Below are 22,852 nucleotides of genomic sequence, written 5' to 3'. Positions count from 1 at the left end.
CAACGTATTCGGTTGAACCATAATTAACCATAATTCGGTTGTAAAGAGTATTCTATTATCCTTATTCAATTCTTAACATAAAGAGCAGATTTCTGTCGATAAGCTACATTGCCACATATTTTTCTTACCTAAACTTAATTTGATAGAATGGCCATTTCTGCACGTTGTGCCTCAGGAAGGTTATCAAAATCCTGAAGGACGGCTATAGCTCTGATTCCATCCACAGCAAATTCTTTAAATTGCATTTAATGTCTTATTAAGTGGTTTTGTGCATCTCCAAATCTAAAATGTGGTGACTTAGTTCTATTCAAAAACGAACAACTGCCTCCAAACCAATGGAAAATTGGAAAAATTGCTATAATTCATCCAGGCATGGATAAAAAAGTTCGAGTGGCTACAGTCCATACAGCTGCTGGTGATTTCAAACGAGCTGTTACTAAATCGCGTCTTATCCCCAATCATGACTAATACGCACTATGAACTTTTCTCATATCTTTTAACTTTAATTTTAGTTATATTTTCAATTAATTTTCTGTTAATGTTATTATGTATGCTTTAACTATTTTTTTTTTTTGGAACCCTTAGAAGGCTTAAAGGTCGGGGGCTATGTTTAGTACTTTTTGTTTCCAAACAAAGTTCTAGTGTGTCTTGTGTATCTTTACAACAATAGATGGCGCTACGGCCTAATGATTCAATTATGGTTGCTATGGTAATGAATACCTTTCAAAATATGTGATTTATATGTTCTATTCCTTTTTTATTATTATTATTATTGCTACAGTGCTTTAGAGTGAAGTGTGCATTAATGCTATGCTGTCACGCGGACGGCATTTCTTTTATTTCAAAGTGTTATGTACAATAAATAAGTGATATTATAAGTACGCTTATCTTTGTTATTTTGAACTTATTCTTAAACATGCTTTTTTCAATATATTTCTTTAATGTAAAATGGTATCAATAAAAATGTATAAAAATTATTCTTAAAAAGCACTTTATCATTCAAATAAAACCCACCAAAAAATATGACTCTTACATTCCTACAGAATCTATCTTATCTGTATCATTAGTTTTATTTTCAAGCAGATGATAAAATACAAAAGCAAATTATTCTACGGCACAGCTGCATCATATTAGGTAGCAAGGCTATTCTTTATTAATTATGGTATTAAGATTAATAAAACATTGCAAAATAATAAAAAGAAATTTATGTTTCTTTTAAACAGCTTATTTTGTGTTATGATAAGCAATGTATTGCTTTAATTTTGAAGGTAAAGAAGTTCTTTTTTTGTGTACATGCACCATGTCATCACAGCTACAATTTTAATGAAAGAAAGCAATAAATAATAAATTTACTAAAAACTACAAGTTTTTGTGATACTTCTTGTTTATCACTAGCCACATTTTCTTAGTGATATTTTGGGAGATATAAGATACATTTTCATCACCTTTAAATATCCTTTTATTTCTGTGGTTCTGCAGTTTCATAAAGATAATTGCATCAATGAACTGTCATTTCTAATAATATATCGACCCTCTTTTGTAGTATTTGATAGACATATCAAAACACCAACTTTTGATGAACCATAATTTGATTGTAAAGAGTATTTTACTACCCTCAATCAATTCTTAACATAAAGAGCAGATTTCTGTCGATAAGCTACATTGCCACATATTTTTCTTACCTAAACTTAACTTGATAGCCTGGCCATTTCTGCACATTCTGCCTCAGGAAGGTTATCAAAATCCTGAAGGACGGCTATAGCTTCTGATTCCATCCACAGCAAATTCTTTAAATTGCATTTAATGTCTTATCATCAATACTAAATGCTTAACTGAGAAACTGCAGAAAAAGGAGCGTGAAAAATATGAATGAACAGAAATAAAAACAAGTGAAGCCATGAAAAAACACATGGAAAACTGAAGTAAATGTGAATAAGGGCAAGGGAATTTTTGTTGCTAAGAAAATATGATACAAAGCACTCAAAAAGTACCACTTTCTTCCATTTTGTTATTTAGGGCCCATCAACAGTTTAAAGAAAAACAGGATTAAACAAACTTAAGTTTTATAAAATGGGTCATTTGAATAAGAATTTGGCACTTCTTGCCTTTAGCCTAAACCTCCCCTAACTGACCAGGACATATATATATATAAAAACTAATAATTCGTAATAATTTATAATTGTATTAAAACAAAAAATTTCCAGGTATAAAGCTATAAGGATCTTAAGTTTTACTAATGGTTATTTTATTTTAAAACTTTACTGTCCTCTCTTATTTTCCACTTAAAGCCAGAATAAATGCACTAATTTGTTTATGCAAATTGTGCTTGCTAACGCTCAAGAATTTAAGTTGTGGCTTTTCACTGAGAACAGAGATAGAAGGAGAGAGAGTGAGCCTTCTTGCCACTTTATTTCAAGCGTGCTTTCAGTCAGTTGCAGTCCGCCTTTAAGGCCAAAGGTTTAGTCCTCTTGATATCCAAGACGTATTGTAGTTTTACGCAGTTTGTATTCTACACACATAATAATCTGAAAGGCCAATCTTAGTGTCAGTCATCAGTGTAGAGTATTCAAAGTTAGCTCTTAAATTTAGTTAGCTAGTAGTTCTTATTTTCTTACGTTCAGACCACAAGGGGTTGGTCTTTGTATCCTGAAGTGCAAGAGCACCTGTTAAGTGTGGAAAATAAAGGGTTAAACTATTCTCATCTTTGTTATTCCTTCTGCAATTTACTAACTCCTTCTCATCTTTGTTATTCCTTCTGAAATTTACTAACTCCTTCTCATCTTTGTTATTCCTTCTGCAATTTACAAAACATAGTCTCCAGTAGACTCACTCTTCTTTTCAGGACACCTACATATTCCCTAAACAGATTAGAAGGAATAGTAGTCCTGATGGTGGCACCCAAAGAAGAAGATGCATGGCTGAGTTTCAAGAAATATTTGAGGTGTCTGCAGCATCGGCTAAGAATCCAGAATTGTCAGCCACCAGCCTAGAAGGATTTGGGTATATCGTCCAAACCATGTGGGTGACAACGAAGGCAGTGGCAAGCTTTGATGGGGATTCACCAATGAATAACATTTTGGAGAAATTAGATGCCCATTTCATGTTGTATCCAGTCCATGAGTTACAAAAAGTGACTTTGGCTACTAGCACTTTGAAAGGTCAAGCGCTTAATTAGTTCAAGTTCATCGGAAAAAATCTCTTGGGTCAACCAGGAAGTCTCACGTATAATTACGAAAATTTCAAGACCGCCTTGGTAAAGGCCTTCCCAGTAGTAAGAAATCAAGTGAAATTGAAGGTGGAACTCCTCAGTATATACCAGCAAAGAATTGAGGACCTCTCAAGTTTTATTTTAAGGAAAATGCAAGTGTTTAAACACTTGTATGGAAGACGGCCAGATCCTGAAATAATCCAGGTGATTTTGCCTAGGTTACTTCCCCAGGTACAAGAATTTATCGAATTAAGGAATCCTACGACGTTGGAAAAGTTATTCGAGCTCGCAATCCAGTTTGAAAGCAGAAGAACGTGGACAACGAAAGAAGATCCCAGTACGAGCAACGTAGCCAATTTGGTGCGCCAAGGCCACAGCGAAGGCAAGATCACGGATATGGAAGTAAGTCGAATCAGCGGTCAAAGAAACCTGAATACCCAAAAACAACCATCAAACGTAGTGGAAAAAGAAGGAAGGCCCAGAAAAGAAGAAAGAAGATTTAAACTGAAACAGATTTTTGCTGACAGGAGGGTGCGGAAATCCGAAGGCCAAGAAAATCCCTCTATCATCAAGCTCAATATAGTCATTGAGAAAAATTTAGTTCTTCTGAAGATTGAAGTTCTAGTTAACAATATCCCAGCTACTGCCCTCCTGGATACAGGGGCTCAGTGTAGCTTCGTGGCAGAAGACTTTTTTTAAAGAAGTATTTTCGTAGATATAGAATCTACAGTTCAGAGGATACGACGGTGATAGCTGCCCAGGGGGAAAGATGTAAATGTTTAAGTAAAGTGTCATTGTATATCTGGATTAAGAACGAGCAGGTAAAAATAATATTTTATATTGTAAGAAATCTTCAAGCATGTATTATTTTAGGGAAAGATTTTCTTTCAGCATCCAAAGCAACACTGGATTTCAGTCAAGGATCTCTCAAGCTGTCCAAGAAAGTCCCAAAAGTAAAAACGGAGCACCTCACATTAAATCTTCAACACCTGCCAGCCGAAGAGCAAGAAAAACTATGCCAAGTGGTACATGAATTTTCTACCTTACTCAGTGATGTTCCGGGATTTACACAGCTAATGACTATGAGATAGATACCGGAGATTCACAACCAGTTAGGCATAAGCCTTATCGGTATGACAAACCTAAAGAGAAAATTATAGAGTAGTACATCAAGGATATGCTAAATAAAAAATAATAACCCCAATTTCAAGTAGTTATGCCAGCCTGGTTGTTCTATGTAAGAAAAATAATGAGTATCAAGTTACACACCCAAAAAAGGTGGCGTTTTACAATAGAATATCATAAATTGAATAGTGTCACAGAGTATCCAGTGTACCCATTACACATTATTGAGGAAATCTTGAGAAATACAGTACAAAGTCTGTAATCCGGACTCGTTGGGACTTCAACGAATCCGAATTAGGGTTTTTTCCGGATTATAGATCATCAATTTAAATCTGGTAAAATGGCATGCAGAAATTATACAATTAAAAATATGAAACCGTAATTTATGAAATAAAGAGCAACTATAATCTAAAGGGTATCAAAATTTATAAAAAAAAAAAAAAAAAAAAAGCTTAATATTTATTTGCTTACTTTATTAAACATTTATTTCAATGTAAGTTGTTTAAGTTGCTTCTTCTATAAACAGGCATAATTTCGTGTTCAGATACAAAGTTCCACTGTTCAAGTCCTGTAATTGAATACTGACTAACTTGTCAATCGAAATTTTTTCATTTTCGATAACCACTCTGTCACTTTCTTCACTATCAGAAGTGGTATTTTCTGGATCTAGAACCATACTACAGATTTCGCCTTCCGTTAATTGGGGCATTGTCGTCGCAATGAAAAACTTCCGTTGTATCATCTTCATTTATTGCGTTTCTCCACATTTCTTTACAAAATTCAATAACTGGAAAATTTCACCTTTAGTTTGCAATGTCCAAAAACCTTCAAATTTGCGGCTATCATCTTCATCGTCCTCACCATGAAATATGTTAGCTGGCCATAAATTATGCCAAGCATGTTTTAACGTATCTGGAGACACATCCTCCTAATGTGCATGCATAAACGTGCATTAACGCGCATGCGTCAAGCGTACAGAAAAACGTTTGTGGCTTTGAGGTGCGGATTATAGATCATTCTGGATTACAGACTTTCTACTGTATAACTTCCACTAGATATACGACTACATTAGATTTAACACCTGAATATTTTATGATTTAACATAAAAACCTGAAGATGTACCAAACACCACATTTATAACTAAGTCTGGCACTTATGCATTTTTGTGTATGCCATTTACCTTTCAGGGGCACCAGCAAACATTTCAACGCTGTATGGACATTGTACTAAGACCCATCCAATTGAAAAGCACATTTATCGACTTATACGACATTATTATAATTTGGATCAACATATAAAAGATTTAAAGGAGGTGTTTTTGTTATTAAATCAGTGTTATAAAAGTTAATGTTGATAAGTCTAAAAGTACGGTCTAAAAGTTAATGTTTGATAAGTGCAAATTGGCAGCCACAGAATTACTTTACTTAGGGTATAAAATTTCTCAAAAAGGAACTGAAACAGATAAATCAAAAATAATTGCGATTCAAAACTATCCGCTGCTAAATACTGTGAAAAAACTATCTTCCTTTTTAAGACTCTGCTGATACCATAGGTCCTTCATAAAGGTTTTTGTTACTATTGCCTAAACGCTATTAATATTAAAATTAAAACAAGCTAGATTCACCTGAACGGCTGAAGCAAACATTGCTTTTGAAAAATTAAAACATGCGTTAACAAGCCCGCGTTTTGAAATTTCCAGAAAATGATGAAAATTTGGAAATTGCGTTAAGACGCATGGGATTATGCTGTTGGGGCGGTGCTTTTCCAAAATAAGCAGCCCTTAGCAATTTTTAGCCATACTTTAAATGATACTCAAAGTAATTATTCTGCCACTGAGAGAGAGGCACTTGCAGTTCTATTAGCAGTACAGGTGCATCAAATCACAATTTCCAAATGAAATAATAGGTGGCGATTTATTGGGCCCTTTCCTAAAAAGTGAGTTAAATAAAAGACGGTATATCTCCTTGTTAAGGTCAACAATTTTAGTAAGTGGACGGAAGTTGTTCCCCTAAAATGAGCCTCCATGAAATTAGTTACTGATTCTATTTTAAATAAACATATTTTAAAGTGGGGGAAAACCTTAAAAGTTATACTGGATAATGGCCTCCAGTTTATTAGTAATATTTTTGAAGACGTGTGAAAAACTGGGCATACGCCATTTAAAAATGGTGCTGTATTGGCCACAATTAAATATAGCGGAATAGGTCAATAGAAACACGTTATTCATAGTTATGTTAAAAATTTTCATAAAAGATGGGAAAACCCCGTCAATGAATTAGCTTTTGCTCTGAGGACTGCAAAACATGACACGATGGGAAAAATACCTGCAGAGTTATCTTAAGGCAGGAAAATTATAACTCCATTAGACAAGCTGTTTTATGTACAAAAAGGAGCCTCTGAATTTCAAACGGCAGATATACAAAAGTTAATTAATGAAGCAAAGGAAAACACTGAAGTATCACAGAAAAAACAAAAACTGTACTAGGACAAGAAAAAATGGAAAGTGACTTACAATGTGGGGAATGAAGTGTTAAAGATAAAACATTCACTTTCTTCAGCACCAGAAGATAAAGTAGTCAAATTTTGCCCACAGTCTGAAGGGCCATATGTTATTGAAAAAGTAACCCACGCTGTAGTGGTCTTAAGAACCAAGAATGGTGAGAAAATTACTGCAAATATCAACCAAATTAAACCATATTACAATCGAAATAAAATGAAAATTTTTCAAGATCTTTTGCAGGATTCGGCACAGCACGCACCATCTCATGACATGGCACGACAACAACGACTGCCAGAGTCAGCCACAAGTAAAGATAGAGGTAAGAAAAGAAAAGCTCCCTTCCCGATGGAAAACCGAAGGGAGCAAGAAGAGCAAGATACTTCCCTGACCAGAAAAGAGAAGGCACAACCAGCTCCAACAGGAAGAAAAGAGAAATGCTAGAAATACAAAGCAATCAAGAAGAAATGGCCGCAGTCATGGCATCTGTGAGAAAAGACACGGAGAATCATCGGAAAGGATTCTATGCAACAAGTTTCCACGAATCGACCCAGGAAAGCCAGTTGCAGACTCAAGGCAGCAAGGAAAATTTGAACAATGAGCAAGCAGAACCCGGCAACAACCAACAAGAGATGTCCTGACTACTCAAAGGACAGCACCCATCAAGCAACCAGCGGATAAGAAAAAGCTTTTCAAGGGTCAACAAGAACATCAAAAAAAAAAAAATTGAATGGGGAGGAGACTGAGGGTCAGCCCCAAACGAGACGACGGGTAAACCACACCATAGTCTTTGCTACCTTCCAGGAGTAGGTGGCAAAACAGATGTTCGAATATCACAAAGATAAGTAAAACTTCATGTTACTTTGCTAAGTTAATTTTTTGTTCTTTACTGCAAATGGCAGAATGATAAACGAGTTTATCGCCTTTAAGGCCAGAGGTTTAGTTCTCTTGATATCTAAGGCGTATTGCAGTTTTTCGCAGTTTGCATTCTACGTACGTAATAATCTGAAAGGCCAGCCTTTGTGTCGGTCATAGTGTACAGTATTTGAAGTTAGTTCTTAAATTTAGTTAGCTAGTAGTTCTTATTTTCTTACGTTTAGACCACAAGGAGTTGGTCTTTGTATCCTGAAGTGCGAGAGCACCTGTTAAGTGTGGAAAATAAAGGGTAATTAAACGCTTCTTTGTAATTCCCTCTGCAATTTACAGAACATAGTCTAGTAGACTCACTGTTCTTTTCAGGACACCTACATGTTCCGTAAATAGATTAGAAGGAATAGTAGTCCAGATAAAGCAAGAGGAGCATTTTAGAAATATTATTGATACAGTCATCAACTCCCTTTTCTCTCATTTCTTATATCAAGAAAAAATATTACTAATATATTCAGAAATTAGCATTAAAAATGGTAATATTTTACAAATAATCACATAAACCTGAATTTCCATGAAAAAGGTCAAATAAAGCAAAATGTAAAGACAGGACAGAAATAACAATACTCACTAACATTTGAGATTTTCTCAGACTTTTAACAGTCAATAGACGCTGTACTTGGGCTTGATTTACTCCATATATCGAAGTATAAAGAAATACACCTCCAATGGCAAGAGTCCATACTGTATGTCTTATAGTTGGATCAGGATCAAAACTAAAATTAAACATATGCACTGCATAAATAAAATAAAACTTTAATATGATACAGTTAGTTACTTGAATGAAATTTTAAGTAAAATTGCATGCATACTTAAAGAACTGTATTCTTTCTCCTCTCTCAGCAATCTCCCAAACTTTGGAAAATCCTCCAACATCAATTGTTCCCTTTGCAATTACAGCAAAAATGGCAGAAAACATTAACAATGATTGAAAAAGATCAGTCCAAAGAACTGCTTTGATTCCACCCTGTTGGCATAAATAACATGAGCTTCTGAAAGAAATCATGTGGAGGTTATTAGATTTATAATAAAAAAGCACCACTTGATCGATAAACCTTTCAACCCAGAAATGGTATAACTAGAATGCATTCTGTATGAAACAGTTCTTTAAATGCTTAATATTTTATTCAGTTCAAAAACTCTTATTCAATTAATTGTAAATCATAAATATTACTGAATGAAATAATAATACACAGTACAAAATTACTTACAACAGTACAATAAAATGTACAAACGATTCCAATAGATATTACAGAAATCCATTTAGGAAGACCTGTAACAGCACTCAGAGTCAAAGCTGGAGCATATAGTACAATGGACATGTACAAAGCCTGAAAAAGAGAATAGTCAAAATATTTCAGAAATTTCAATGAAGTGTTATACTCTGTACTTTAATTAAATGATTAAAATTAATAAATTTGTAATTAATTTAATTTAAATTAATCTCTTCACCCCCCCCTTTTAGTACCAATTAAACACTAAGAAAAATTTTCAATGAATAATATTTTTTAGAATAACATTAAACATATAATTTTAATTCATGCATTATTTTAAAACATCAAACTGATTTTCTTTAAACATCACAAGAAACCTATTTAAACATTAAAAGATACTAGATGTTTACAGCAGCACAGCAGAAAATTAATTATGTAAACATAGTCAAATATTTTATGTACCATAACAGGGAAAGATATACAGACTTTAGACATCTCATTCTAGCTAAATTTCATAAAGTAAACATAGAATATTATAAATGTAAAAGAAAATATATTCTAATTTCAGCAAATATATTATACCATTTGCAAGATGAATACACAACTTGCTAAGAGACGAGTTTCTCGGTTGAAACGCTTTTCTAAATACTGTGGAGGGAAAAAATAAAGCAAAATCATATTATTTTATTCACCTACAAATCACTGAAGAATTGAATATTAATGTTTTAAAAGTATGAATAAATCTTACCTCAAAAGCACTAGTTGCTTGCATTTGGAAAAATACAGGAAGAAAAATAAAAGCAGCTATAGGAGTACCAATAATATAAGATACATTGATGATTAGAAATTGAGTACCATACATGTAGTTTTCAGATGCTACACCAAGTAAAGTTATAGCTGACATGAAGCTGGCCATTAAAGAAAATGCAACTGGGGTGATAGGCATATTTTTATCGGCAAGGAAATATTCTTTGTTCGTCTTTTGCCTTCCACCAGTGAATCTGTAGTAAAGACCAATACCAGCAGAAAATATTAGCATAAAAGCAAATATCATATAATCAAGAACTGAAAAAGAGCCCTTTGATGGATCCATGGTTAGTTCCTCAACAACAGTAGTTCTGAAAGATAAAAAGAAAATAATAAAAAAATTATTTGTTAAATAATATGGCAAAAGAACCTGTTACAATTCTGCAATATCATTACAACAGTTCTGATATTTTTGGCGAATCGAATCTTTGTTCAAAATGCTACTAATAAATGACAGAATGACTGAAAAATTTTAAAGATTACTGAGAAAGTGAAGTAATCATAGTTTTGAAATTATAGAGTGCCAGCCACCTTGTAAAATCACTGACATTCCAAACATGTTTGAATTTATTAACCCTTTGATGCGCGGTGGTCGCGCCCTGAAACCACCAATTTTCGAATTTTTTTCTCCTCTTCTTTCCAAAATTTTTGAGTTAAAATCAATTTATTACTGATCTTTTGCCTCTAAATAACACAAAATGACTGAAGAATCATACATGTTTTAGGTCTTAGTACTTCAAATTGGATGCCTTTTAAAATCAGTTTTCAATGAAACAAAATAACTTCCTTTTATTAATATAAACAACTTTAAATTTTAAAAGTTATTCATCGCACATCATGATTTTTATCATAAACAATAAAAAATAGCAATAATTAAACTGTATATATAAAGAAAACCCTCTATATGTGTTGATTTGCTTTGCGGTTTCAGGAGGCGACCACTGCACCACTAGACCATTGTGTCACAATGCTTACAATGCTCTAGAGGCTCGGTGGTCGCGCCTTGAAACCACTGCTCTTCACAATGGCATTTGCTTGCTTCTCAAATAAGAATGTTTATTTTTACCCGGATATAGATAAGGGGTTTTGAAACCACAGAGTTATTTTATTACTAAACAATACATGCACTTGCCCTGTAAAAAGGTCTTCTTTTCCAGAGATTTTTCTCTGACCTCAATACACTTGCTCCCCAAGCTAGTATTGCGATTTTATAAATTATTTCCTGTGGTTTAAATTTAATGTAAATGTACTTTGCTATAATTAAAAATAGAAATCGCGTAAAGTTTTACTTAAATTTAAAATATTTTCTGAATATTTTGGGACGAAATACGAATAAAATAAATATGAATGGGAAACGAATGATCCGTACCAAAGCCAAAAAGAACAACCCACCCCCCATTACCATAAAAAACAACAAATTTCATGTGCCAGATGAAAAGAAACTAAATAACGCTAAACATATAACAGTGAAATTTAGATCCAGGCAGTGTACATTTTGTAGTACAAGGGTGAAACCTCATAGAAGAAGATACATGAGCGAAACGTGCAATGTGGGTCTATGCATGTACTAAAATGACAAAACATGCTTTGAGCAGTGTCACAAAAAAAAAAAAATTTTTTTTCTTTGATATTAAAAAAAAAAAAAAAGTCTTTTTTTATCCTTATTTTCAGTATTATCCTTGAGCTTTTCATCCATTTAGCCAAACCTCCTTATTATGTAGGTACTTATATTTTCACTGCTATAGAAAAATTACATAAATGTTTATTTTTTAATTTTTCCTGAAGATTTACTTTGTAAAATAATGTAAAAAATTATATATAATTCAATTCTTACATACATTATTTTTTAAATTCGTAAATTTCTTCATTTATTGAAAACACACACGGAGAAAGGTAAGTTTTTTTCCCCTACTACCTCAGTAAGTTTCAAAGTCTTAGACGCGCAGTGGTTTCACAGTGCGACTACCACCCACAGAACAATGGGCAAGAGTAGATTTTTTTAATTCATATATTATTTGTCTCTAGGATCATAATATTCAATTTCTAGAGTTTTTAGTTAAAAAAATTATTAAAATAACATCGGGGTTAAAGGGTTAAATGGCTGAGTTTAATAGATGGTGATCTGTGTATTGCAGATAGTGATAACAGTTTTAAACCCATCTTGTAAAATAATAACTAAACACTAATTTAATAATTAATAGTTAAAATAATAATTAAAAATTGATGCTGAAATTAAACTGTTTATGCAATTTTGAAATTTATTTTAAAAGCTTTTCATAAAAATAATTTTACATTTATGCACTTGATGAAATTTTTAACTTGAACAAACTAATTTTCTGTCCATAACTTTTGTATATGGATGGTTATGATGGGTTTTAAACTGTTATCACTATCTGCAATACACAGATCACCATCTATTAAACTCAGCCATTTAACCCTTTAACCCCGATGTTATTTTAATAATTTTTTAACTAAAAACTCTAGAAATTGAATATTATGATCTTAGAGACAAATAATATATGAATTTAAAAAAATCTACTCTTGCCCAATGTTCTGTGGGCGGTAGTCGCACTGTGAAACCACTGCGTGTCTAAGACTTTGAAACTTACTGAGGTAGTAGGAAAAAAAAACTTACCTTTCTCCGTGTGTGCTTTCAATAAATGAAGAAATTTACGAATTTAAAAAAATAATGTATGTAAGAATTGAATTATATATAATTTTTTACATTATTTTACAAAGTAAATCTTCAGGAAAAATTAAAAAATAAACATTTATGTAATTTTTCTATAGCAGTGAAAATATAAGTACCTACATAATAAGGAGGTTTGGCTAAATGGATGAAAAGCTCAAGGATAAGGATAATACTGAAAATAAGGATAAAAAAAAAAAAAGACTCAGTTTTTTTTTTTTTTTTTTTTGTTTGTTCACCAACAGTTTTTCAATTGTTTGTCAACTTTGTAAAACTAGTGGTAGCTTTTTAGATTAGCTCTACACAGTTCAAGAGTTTTTCTTAGAATAAGCAGTGCTTTTCTAGATTTCATTGATGTTAACATATCATCACTTTCTTCTAACCTTCACCTTCTAGGTTACTTTTTTCTACCTCCAATGTCAATTTTTGAAGTTCTTTTAATATGTTCTATCATATCATGATCAGTTTTTTTAACATATCTCAAAACTGATGTCAGTTGACACAAATTCTAACAATGAGCTTCCGTAACGTTTCTCACCGATGTCCGAAACATTAGCTGTAGCTTTTTCTACATAAATGCCATATTTTTAAAACAGTTTTTTAACTGTGTTTTAAGAGACCCTTGTATTGATTATAATATGAATGGCCTCTACCAGAGATACCAATTTAGTTATCTCCTTCGAAATTATTGCATTTTCACAAGGTTCAATACTGTTTACTATTTTCTGAACCTTATTTCTGTAATGACATTTGAAAACTTTTAAAATATCTGGAACTACTCTTATATATGCACTCGCTTGGCAACAAATTTCTCTCCAAATAATTTTGGCAAGAAACTCTACGGTACTATATTATTATCTAAATTTGTCTACATTTCGAGCTTTAAGCCTAAAATGTCTCCCAAACCGTGGTTTTTGCATGTGCGAAAACCACGTTTTGAACACATAATTTAAGTCAAAAATCTGAAATGAAAACAAAAAATTTAGATAGCAAAAATGTAAAGTTTCTAACCAAAAATATTCAACAAGATTCCACGTACGCAGCGATATGTTTTAACTTAAAAAAATATCTACAAATTGCATGATCTAAGCAGCGAAGGAATCTATGAACTACAAACACCTCACCGCGGGAAGAAACGCCGCGGCGGCACGCAACGAATTGGAAGTTGATCTGTCAGCACTATCCTTATCTTCAGGGCAGATGTTTTTATTTTATTTAGCTTATAATTCCTTACTAAATGTAGTATTTCATCTCGATGTACTCCGTCTTTGATATGATTTAAATCAAATTCCCCATTATTATAATTCACTTCCAATAGTGAAGAAAGTGACATAGAGGTTATTGAAAACGAAAAAATTTCGCTTGACAAATTAGTCGGTATTCTCGACACAGCAATTATAGGACTTGAACAGCGGAACTTTGTAACTGAACAAGAAATTATGTCTGTTTATAGAATTAAAGAGAAAGTATTATCACATAAAACGAAGCAACGTAAACAACTTACATTGAAAGAAATGTTTATTAAAGTAAACAAATAAATATTAAGCTTTTTTTTTTTTTTTTGTAAATTTTGATACCCTTTAGATCATAATTGTTCTTTATTTCATAAATTACGGTTTCATATTTTTAATTTTATAATTTCTGCATGGCACCTTACCAGATTTAAACTGATGACCTATAATCTGGAAAAATCGATAATCCGGAAACGCCGAAGTCCGAACGAGTCCGGATTAATGACTTTTGACTGTATAAGAGTAGAAACAAATATCTTGGCCTTAGGGATGAATGTTAGGAGTAGTATTTGCAAGAAAAAACACTAATATTTCTCAGAAAGAGATCAGAGAGGTTATGCTTCCCAGTTATCTAAATAGAAAAGTTATTTTTTCATTTTTCATTTTGCTGTCCCATTTGGAGGGGGGAAGAGAACAGCAAAAACAATACTTATGATACATGAGTTCTTATTGTTATAGCAAGATAAATTCTTGACTCATTTCAAATACTGAGGTTTTTTCGACAACAAGCACAATTAGATCCTTAATTGTTAGTTCCATATTGCATTTTAATAACACAGTAATCCATTCCTTCAGTTTCTTAAACAACCATCTGTTGCAGAAATATTAATGTGTGTTTTTTTAACAATCTGTAACACAGACCAGTTTGACCAGTATGATAAATTTTTTGTGGCTTGCAATCATTTATCAGCCTAGGTAAAATATTTTATTCAGTTATCAGCTGCATGATTTGCTTTTTCCTTTTCGCAGTGCAATTCCCAAGACGCAATCTCATTTCTCTCATTCCCAGTTGTAAGCCCTACATTAATTGATAGAAATTTATCTTTTCCATTTCAGCATATTAGCTCTAGAAATACAACTCTGGCTGCACTTATATAGAACATCAAGACCTTTCAACAATTTATCACTTTCTTTTAGACTTTTTCTCTTAGGCATTTTTGATAAGTACAACATTAATCATGCAACAAATTTTTAAAAAATGCTTTTTCCAATGATTTATTCAATTTCAAAAGACACATTTCTAGCCAGCAAAGAGAGTAATAAACAATGTTTTAATGAAACACTAAACACCTCAAGGGCAAAGCAAGTTAAATAAATAAAATATAAACAGTTTTGGTAATTACAATTCTGATATTCTGGCACTAAAGGATAAGTTTTTTCAATCAGAGTTTTACAAGCTGCAGACATTAGTTTAATAAATAATGGTTTTAATAGAGATACTATTTCTAAATTTTAACATAAGTGGCTGATTTGATTAAATGGTCAGCTTAATAAGCAGCAGGTACTATACTTGCATAATAAAAACAAAATGAAATATTTAGCTTCAGAAAATAATTACACATACCAGTAACACTTTAATTTAAAGTTTTTCTTCCAAATTTTTTTAATTTTATTTATTTTACATATTTATTTCTGATGATATTTTTATAACAACATTTAAAGCAGCAAGAAAGTTCTCATTAGAAAAAATAAAAATTTATAAAATTTTGAAGAATTAAAAATCAATATATTTTTATTTTTAAAAGACTTCAAAATTCTTATGTACATATTTAATTTCAAAAAAAGGTAAATTAAAGAATAAATATAATAGTGATTATGGTAAAGTATCCTATGGTATATTTCTGATATTTCATGTCACATTCAGAAAAACTTTCTGGATCTACACATTTATTACTATATCAGTATTTTTTCATTAATTATAACATACCATTAGCTGATCTAATATTACTGTCATTTATAAATTTTGTTTAGATATGCTTAATTGTTATTTATAAACTGCAATATAACCAAGCTCCATGCAACACAATATTTTAGAAACATGATTTTTCAGTGACTGTAGCGAAATAAAGTGAATGAAGGTAAAAACAGTTTTCAGCAAAAATATGCTTGAAAGATGAAATATTTATCAATTCTTTAATTTCCTAAATTACAGTTATTATAAAACACATTATTTTGGATAGCCAAAAACTCAATGAAATATATATATTATCTGATTACTGTATATGTACACATGCAAATGAAATTTATATATAAAATAAGAATAAAAAAATAGGTATAAAATGCATACACCAATTATAGATTGATTTAATAACGCATGATAGTAAACTGCGATTCTAATTCGGATATGAATTTGATAAATTAAATACTGAAAAAAATCCAAAATTTCAAAGTACTTTTGAGCCCACCAGCAGCTAAGCCCTCAAGGGTACTTTTCCGTTTCACCGGCGCAAATCTTGCCAAGCAGACTTTATTGGCGACAACATACAGTATACACATAAAAAATATTTAAAAAATTTTAGTTCTAAGAATTTTTTATTTTGAAGGCATAAACATTTTAATATCGCTTAAAATTTTATAAAAAGCCAATAAATAAAGACAATACATTTATAAAAAGACACTAATTTAAGAATTTACTATGCTTTCATGGTTCAACATCCTGATTCGCCGGTTCATATCACGTGACCCCAAGCGATCTCATCTCACGCAAACTATTCTACAAAAATCTAATGCTCTCAGTAATTATCTACATTAATTTCAAGTTAAATCTTAATTTGGAACACAAGTTTAAATGCAAGAAATATTTTAATTCGTACGAATAGCTTACTCAGAAAATTTGGAAAACAGCAGTGCTTTACTTCGCTAATGCATTCTCATTAGAATTGATGAATTTAACTCTTGACTTTACCTTTTCTATATTTTCGGCTTCGGGTAAGCGCTGTGATTGCATCCTAATTGACTTAATTACCAAAAATGGCCTTAGACATAAAACTGAACTATCTGATAAAAATTTTATGTAATTATATGTCAGTATTGAAAGAAACAATCAATCTGATAAGAAAAAGCTGCGACTTGTTTTGAAAATGAGGTAAAAGGTTACCAGCGAGAATATTCCGTTTGGCATCGGTTGTACCATTATTGGCGACTTTATCGCTTGCGGCGGCAAAACGGAAAAGTACCCGGTCAAGTTGTTGAATACGGGTAGTTCAACCCGAGTTTGATTCCAAGCAAACCGGCTGTTTGCACAATTTCATGGTTTTCCCCATGTGCAATGTGGATACAAGACAATTTCCCGAAGTCCTCCAGGAAAGCATCCCTCCTCATAACTCTTGTGTGTTTTGCAATAATCAAATAAACCAAACCAAAGTACATTTATAATTAATATGACACTATATTATTCGCTAGAAACATTGCAATGCTTATTTTACTTTAGTGATGAAATTTTCTGAAAATATATTTGCAACAAAAATTTTCAAATAAAAGTATATAATAAATTTAAACAGCACAATTTTAAAACGAATTTTTTCACAATCGCTTGTTGCTTTGTAAGACGATTTTTTTCAGTTATTTTTAAATTAAAAGGGAAAAACTATACCATATACTTGACATATTTAAATAAAGTTCATAACATACCAAAATTATATAATTTCATATATATATTATTCTCATATACCAATTCAATTTTCACGTCCTTTTAAATGTCTAATACTACGCTGGGCAACATTTCATACTCTAGATCATCTGTTTACCTACATTCTGCTAACTCAAATAAAACATGTCAGCAATATTTTGTGATTTATCTATTTTAGTATTTATCACAACTTTTATGAATCTCATGCTCAATTATTTTTTTTATTGCTGGTATAATAAATACTATTGCCGAAGATTCAGTATATTACATGACACAAATTATGTTTAAAAATTCTGATTTTAACAGAACTTAATGAATTGGGATATATAAATTTAAAATGCAACTTAATTAAAGCATAATTCACGTCTTTACATATACTTTAAGATGTATGAAAGTATAAAGCAAAAAAATATGACATAAAGTGTTACATTATTCATTAAATTTAATTGGGGAAATTTCTTCAATTTTAAAACTATAACATCTACGAAGTCGCGCAGCAATAATCGGATATCAACATATAAATATATTACGAACACACGCTCATAATTTATATTTCGCGAAAAATTATCATAAAAGTTTAATTTATTAAAACCATTAAAAAACTTACGATATAAAATTTTAAGGAAAATTTTGTCAAATAAATAAAGTACCTGTACATTTATTACAGCCTCAATATATATTTTTGAAAAGTATGAAGTATAGTGGATTTGGCCGCAAAATTTAAACTAAAGAGGACGTCTTACCTGTACAAAAATTTCTTATTCCTTATGACTACATAGCAAGCATCTCCAAATTTAAAACATTATCTCATGCACCAACCCTCTATATATGTTAAGAGAAAACTAAAATAGCGCAGACTTTATTTAAGTTATCTAAAAATCCATAAAGCATTCGAGCGCTCATAACTCACAAATACACAACTGAAGACATGCTAGTCATAGGAATAATCCGCAAATCCTCTTCCGATCAAGGTTCTTTAATATTAAAGCCAGGGGGGGCCCAAGAGCGATGCGTAGTGCAGGGAGAAAATTATGCCACCTGCGCATGACGTCATGTGGGTGACAGTCGTTAGTTCTCGGCGTTTGTTTACATTCGTTGCATTTGATCTGGGATACATTTGATTTGTGTTGTTAATTTGCTTTTATACCTAGTCGGAAATGGCAAGTTGTGTTATAGCGTTGTGTCAGAATTATAGAAGGAAAACTAAAAGTCAAGGCATCACATACCATCGTTTTCCAAGTGATCGTAAGTTATGGACTATTCGCTGCAAAAGAGCAGATAATTTCAACATCGAAAATGCCAGAATATGTGCTATTCATTTTATCATAATTTTCCTTTTATGAAGTAGACTTATAGTGACATATTTAATCTCAGTGTCTTGTTTACCAATAGTGACTACCTGAATGATTAGTTGATAAATTCGCTTATCCAAGTTAATTCACATGTTTTGGTTACTTTCTTTACATCCCAAAAGTAATTCTATGTATTGAAGCAATGTCTCAGTTAAGCATTGAGAACTAAGTAAACTGACACATGCTTCAGAAGAAAGAACAATTTCTCGACCACACTATGATGCAAACATCGATGAGCGAGCAACATATTTCCTTCAATGTTGTTTAACTGATGCATATGTCTGATGTAATTTAATTGATATAACTAAGTGAACTTACACATAGCTGACTCTGAAGGAAAAAAAATCTGTGTATAATGCTAGAATACAAATAGCGAAAGAGTAAGTAGATACTCTTCAGTGTTATTTAACTGCTGCATATGTTTTAATTTTGATTCCATATAACTTGTTTTTAATTATAAGAGAAAGAAAAATAATTTAATATTGAACACATATTTTGAGTATAACAAAAGTATTTTAAGAAACAACCTGATAAAAATACATTAGTAATTAAAAATATTTAATTTGTGTACAGGCTGAATTGAAACTAAGATGTGGTGGTGTATTTAATTACGGCAAAGCACACTAGGGCTATCTGCGTAATAGGTGTGATGCCTTCTTGGAGGACTTTCTCAGGTAAACTGGCTCGTATACACATTACACATGAAGAAAACCACGAAAACGCCCATGCAGCCAGCCCGTTCGCGGGATTCGGACCGAACTACCAGTGTTCAGCGACTTTACCGCTCAGCTGCTGGTGGGCTGAAACTAAGATGTATGGCAAGTTTATTATTATTATTATTATGCGTATATGTCTAAGAAAATGTATTTTAATTGTTCCATTTTTAATGTATGGAAGGAAGAATAGGATGCCAATATCGAAGATTATTTACTATAGCAAATAATCACGTCAGGATAAATGTTATATAGAAATCTTAGGAGTGTAAGGGATTATAAGAGTACTTTTAGATTATACTGAAAAAATATGCACTTCTGCTAAAATCTGAAGTGAATCAGTATGAAGTGACTTTTCACTTTAAAAAGAATGTGATAAGTATACTATTTAAAAGTATAATGACGGATATTAAGAAATTTGTAGAATTTTATGGTATTTAAATATGAATTTGTTAAGTCAAATCTTTTTATATATATTTTTGCTTGAGATATGTAAATTAAACTGAAAATCACGATCATATCTTTCTCATGGAATGTCAAAGTTCATTTGTATTAAGAAAAGTGCATGAGTAATGAAAATAAATAGAACAATACTTTTTTATTATGTTTTTACCATGGTCTTAGCAGTTATGCCATCATGTGTTCTGTTCAACAAAATTTATTTAGTGCAAACAATACTACGAAAAAATATTGAAAAATACCTTGTTTTACAATATTTATTTCCCTTAGTTAACTTAAATATCGTTTTTCATTTTCTAAGGCTTCCCTTTACGAAAAGAATTTAATGTTTATAATTATTTTCAGCATTCGTACGAATTCTATGCATAAAATAAACATTTTCTTTAACAAAATACTTAATCGGAAAGTATATACCCGGTATTTCCGGTGTATCTACCACATATAAAATGATCATTTTGCTTTAGTTTACATTTTTTCCATTACCAAAATCATGTAGCAGACGCGTCGGCCGATGCGTCCTGTCTCCCGGGTGACGTCACTACCAGCAACCAATGGCACGCTTTTTCCGTTCCTGGCCTAACCTTAGTATATTAAAGAACCTTGTATTAAAGGCTAGGTCAGAAACGGAAAAAGCGTGCCATTGGTTGCTGGTAGTGACATCACCCGGGTGAAAAGACATATAGGTCGGCGCGTCTGCTACATGATTTTGATAATACACACAGATCGTATTTCATTCTCGAGTGTCAAGATGTAGAAACATCTTTTTACTCGACTTCTGATAAAGATCGGGTGAGGGGAGCAAGAGAAGGGTGAAAGGAGTATGGGAGGCGGATGAAAGAGAGTGAGGTCCAGGGATAAATAGAAGGGCTAGCTCATTTCTTTGTTCGACTCCTCGCCGACGCGAGCCTAGTGGGGGGACGTAACAGGCAATAATCTGACGTCACAGTGATGCCACCTGTCCTGATTTCCCGCGTTTAAAACAGTAGTTTCATTGAGCTGCGAGACGATTTTCTAGAGGTTACATATCCCAAATTAATTTTAATAATATATATATCTGTTTTCTAATAATGTATATATTTAAAATAATTTATATATATGTAATTTTAGTCAGTTTTTATTTTAAATTCTATATTGTAAAATATCGTTTACGTAATATGGCTTTTTGCGCTGCAGTAACGTGCCGTAGCACTTACAGAAGTATGAAAGGATGAGATATTTTGTTTCATGGGACCAAAGGATCCAAATGAGAGTTTGCTTTTGACGAAAGAATGGATACACAAATGTCAAAGAGAAGATTCTATTAATGTGAAGAGCGGAAAAATCTGCAGCGAACATTTTCTATGCAGTGTTTATGAAGATGATATGAAAAATCGATTGTTTGGATAGCCACAAAAAGAAACTGTTGAAATGGAATGCTGTGCCGAAAGTAAATTATGATGGCAATAATAAATCGAAATTGATGATGACAATAATAAATCAAATTTTAATGATTTTGAAATAAAACTCACAAATGAAAATGTAGATCATCTTGAATGTTTAAGGATAAACAAGAATACATTGATAATTTGAAGAACAAAATAATATCCTTAGAAAATTGTATTAAATTGTATTAAAGTATTGAAAAATAGAGAAAAGAACAATTTTAGAATGTTTGTTCAGCGACAAAGAAGGTGGACGACATCTAGACAGAAATTGGTATCAGAAATTAAAATCTCAAATAGCGAAATTTGGGGGGGGGAGCACAAATCGGAGAATTTGGAAAAATGTCTAAAGCCTATTTTTATAAAGACGCAGATTAATGCATTACTGAAAAAGAAGAAAAAAATCAGGTGGACTAGTGAAAATATTTCACGTAGCATCGTCATAAGAGCTCTGTCACCTTAAAGCTATGATTTTTGGAAAGAAAAAAAATTGGAATATCTTTACCTAGTATTATCAAATTAAAGAAATGGTGTTTATTTTATTTTTTAGTGTTTTCTAAATTTTAGTGTAGTCCAAGAATTCAAAGTAATGTTCTTACTCTATCTTACTCTAAAGAAGGAAAGAGGCGAATATTTGTATTCTGTAGAAAAAATATGCGTTCTCAGTTTCGACGAAATGCATATAGATTGAAAACTCTGCTATGACTCTAAACTGGACTAAGTTGGTTCTTTTCAAAATGTGCAGTTTGTTTGAATCAGAGTCTCATTTCGCGCTCTGCCTCAAATTACTGAGAAACCGCGTTTTAGATAGAGGATTTGTTTTAGAAGATGTAACTGTTTGAAATTTTGATATTATTAAAGAGGTTTTAAATAGAGATTGAGAAGAAATCAAATTGTGTCACAAACTAAAACCAAATTATTTAATGGTCAAGGGAAACGAGAGACAAAAAGTCGCTCCAGAGAAAACATTATTTTCAAAAAGTACCGCAAAAGGTATACTCTACCCCACAGGAAATCAGAAAGCATCTGACTTCTATGAGTTGATCGATAATATCTTCGGTATTATGTGTATGTGTGTATTTAATTATGGCAAAGCACACCAGGGCTATCTGCCTAAGGGGAGGGATGCCTTCGTGGAGGACTTTCTAAGGAAAACTGGCTCGTATACACGTTACACATGGGGAAAACCACGAAAACACCCATGCAGCCAGCCCGTTCGCGGGATTCGAACCTCGGACCGAACTACCAGTGTTCAGCGACTTTACCCCTCGGCCGCTGGTGGGCCTCTTCGGTATTATGAATAGTACCAAAATAGTACCAACAAGAATAACAAGTATTTAACAAACTAATTTTGTAAAGTACTTGTTAAAGTTATTCTTATTGTATCCTTTGTAACTAATTATTGATTAGATTTTGTGCAAGATTAGCATTCTAGATAAAATATAATAGTATAAAACATCAAAGTAATTGGCATATTGGCATAAAAAGACCTGCTTCCTTTACTCACACTTTTGAAAAAT

At 32.0% G+C, this 22,852-nt stretch overlaps 1 protein-coding gene across 5 annotated transcripts in view; it reads right to left on the bottom strand.

Moving 5' to 3' along the window:
• Positions 1–22,852, bottom strand: part of LOC118201299 (putative sodium-dependent multivitamin transporter) — a 163,325-nt gene that overhangs the window by 83,031 nt on the left and 57,442 nt on the right. For 4 of the 5 annotated variants that reach the window (XR_015041185.1, XR_015041186.1, XM_085816932.1 and 1 more), the window contains exons 1-6: positions 18,131–18,312; positions 9,720–10,089; positions 9,554–9,619; positions 8,969–9,088; positions 8,570–8,724; positions 8,333–8,473 (exon numbers count right to left, since the gene is read on the bottom strand). Coding sequence is in view for 3 of the 5 variants with exons in the window: in XM_085816932.1 (XP_085673058.1) it covers positions 8,333–8,473; positions 8,570–8,724; positions 8,969–9,088; positions 9,554–9,619; positions 9,720–10,064 (827 nt within the window). In the remaining 2 variants the exon portion in view is untranslated. Of the gene's footprint in view, positions 1–8,332; positions 8,474–8,569; positions 8,725–8,968; positions 9,089–9,553; positions 9,620–9,719; positions 10,090–18,130; positions 18,313–22,852 lie in introns of those variants that run through there. The other variant, XM_085816933.1, reaches the window with a different exon arrangement.

Source organism: Stegodyphus dumicola, chromosome 5 (genome assembly GCF_044657685.1).
Source record: "Stegodyphus dumicola isolate Sdum_Otavi_A_Nest chromosome 5, ASM4465768v1".
In the NCBI taxonomy this organism is placed as follows: Eukaryota; Metazoa; Arthropoda; class Arachnida; order Araneae; family Eresidae; genus Stegodyphus; species Stegodyphus dumicola.
This window is presented reverse-complemented; position numbering and strand designations above follow the sequence as displayed.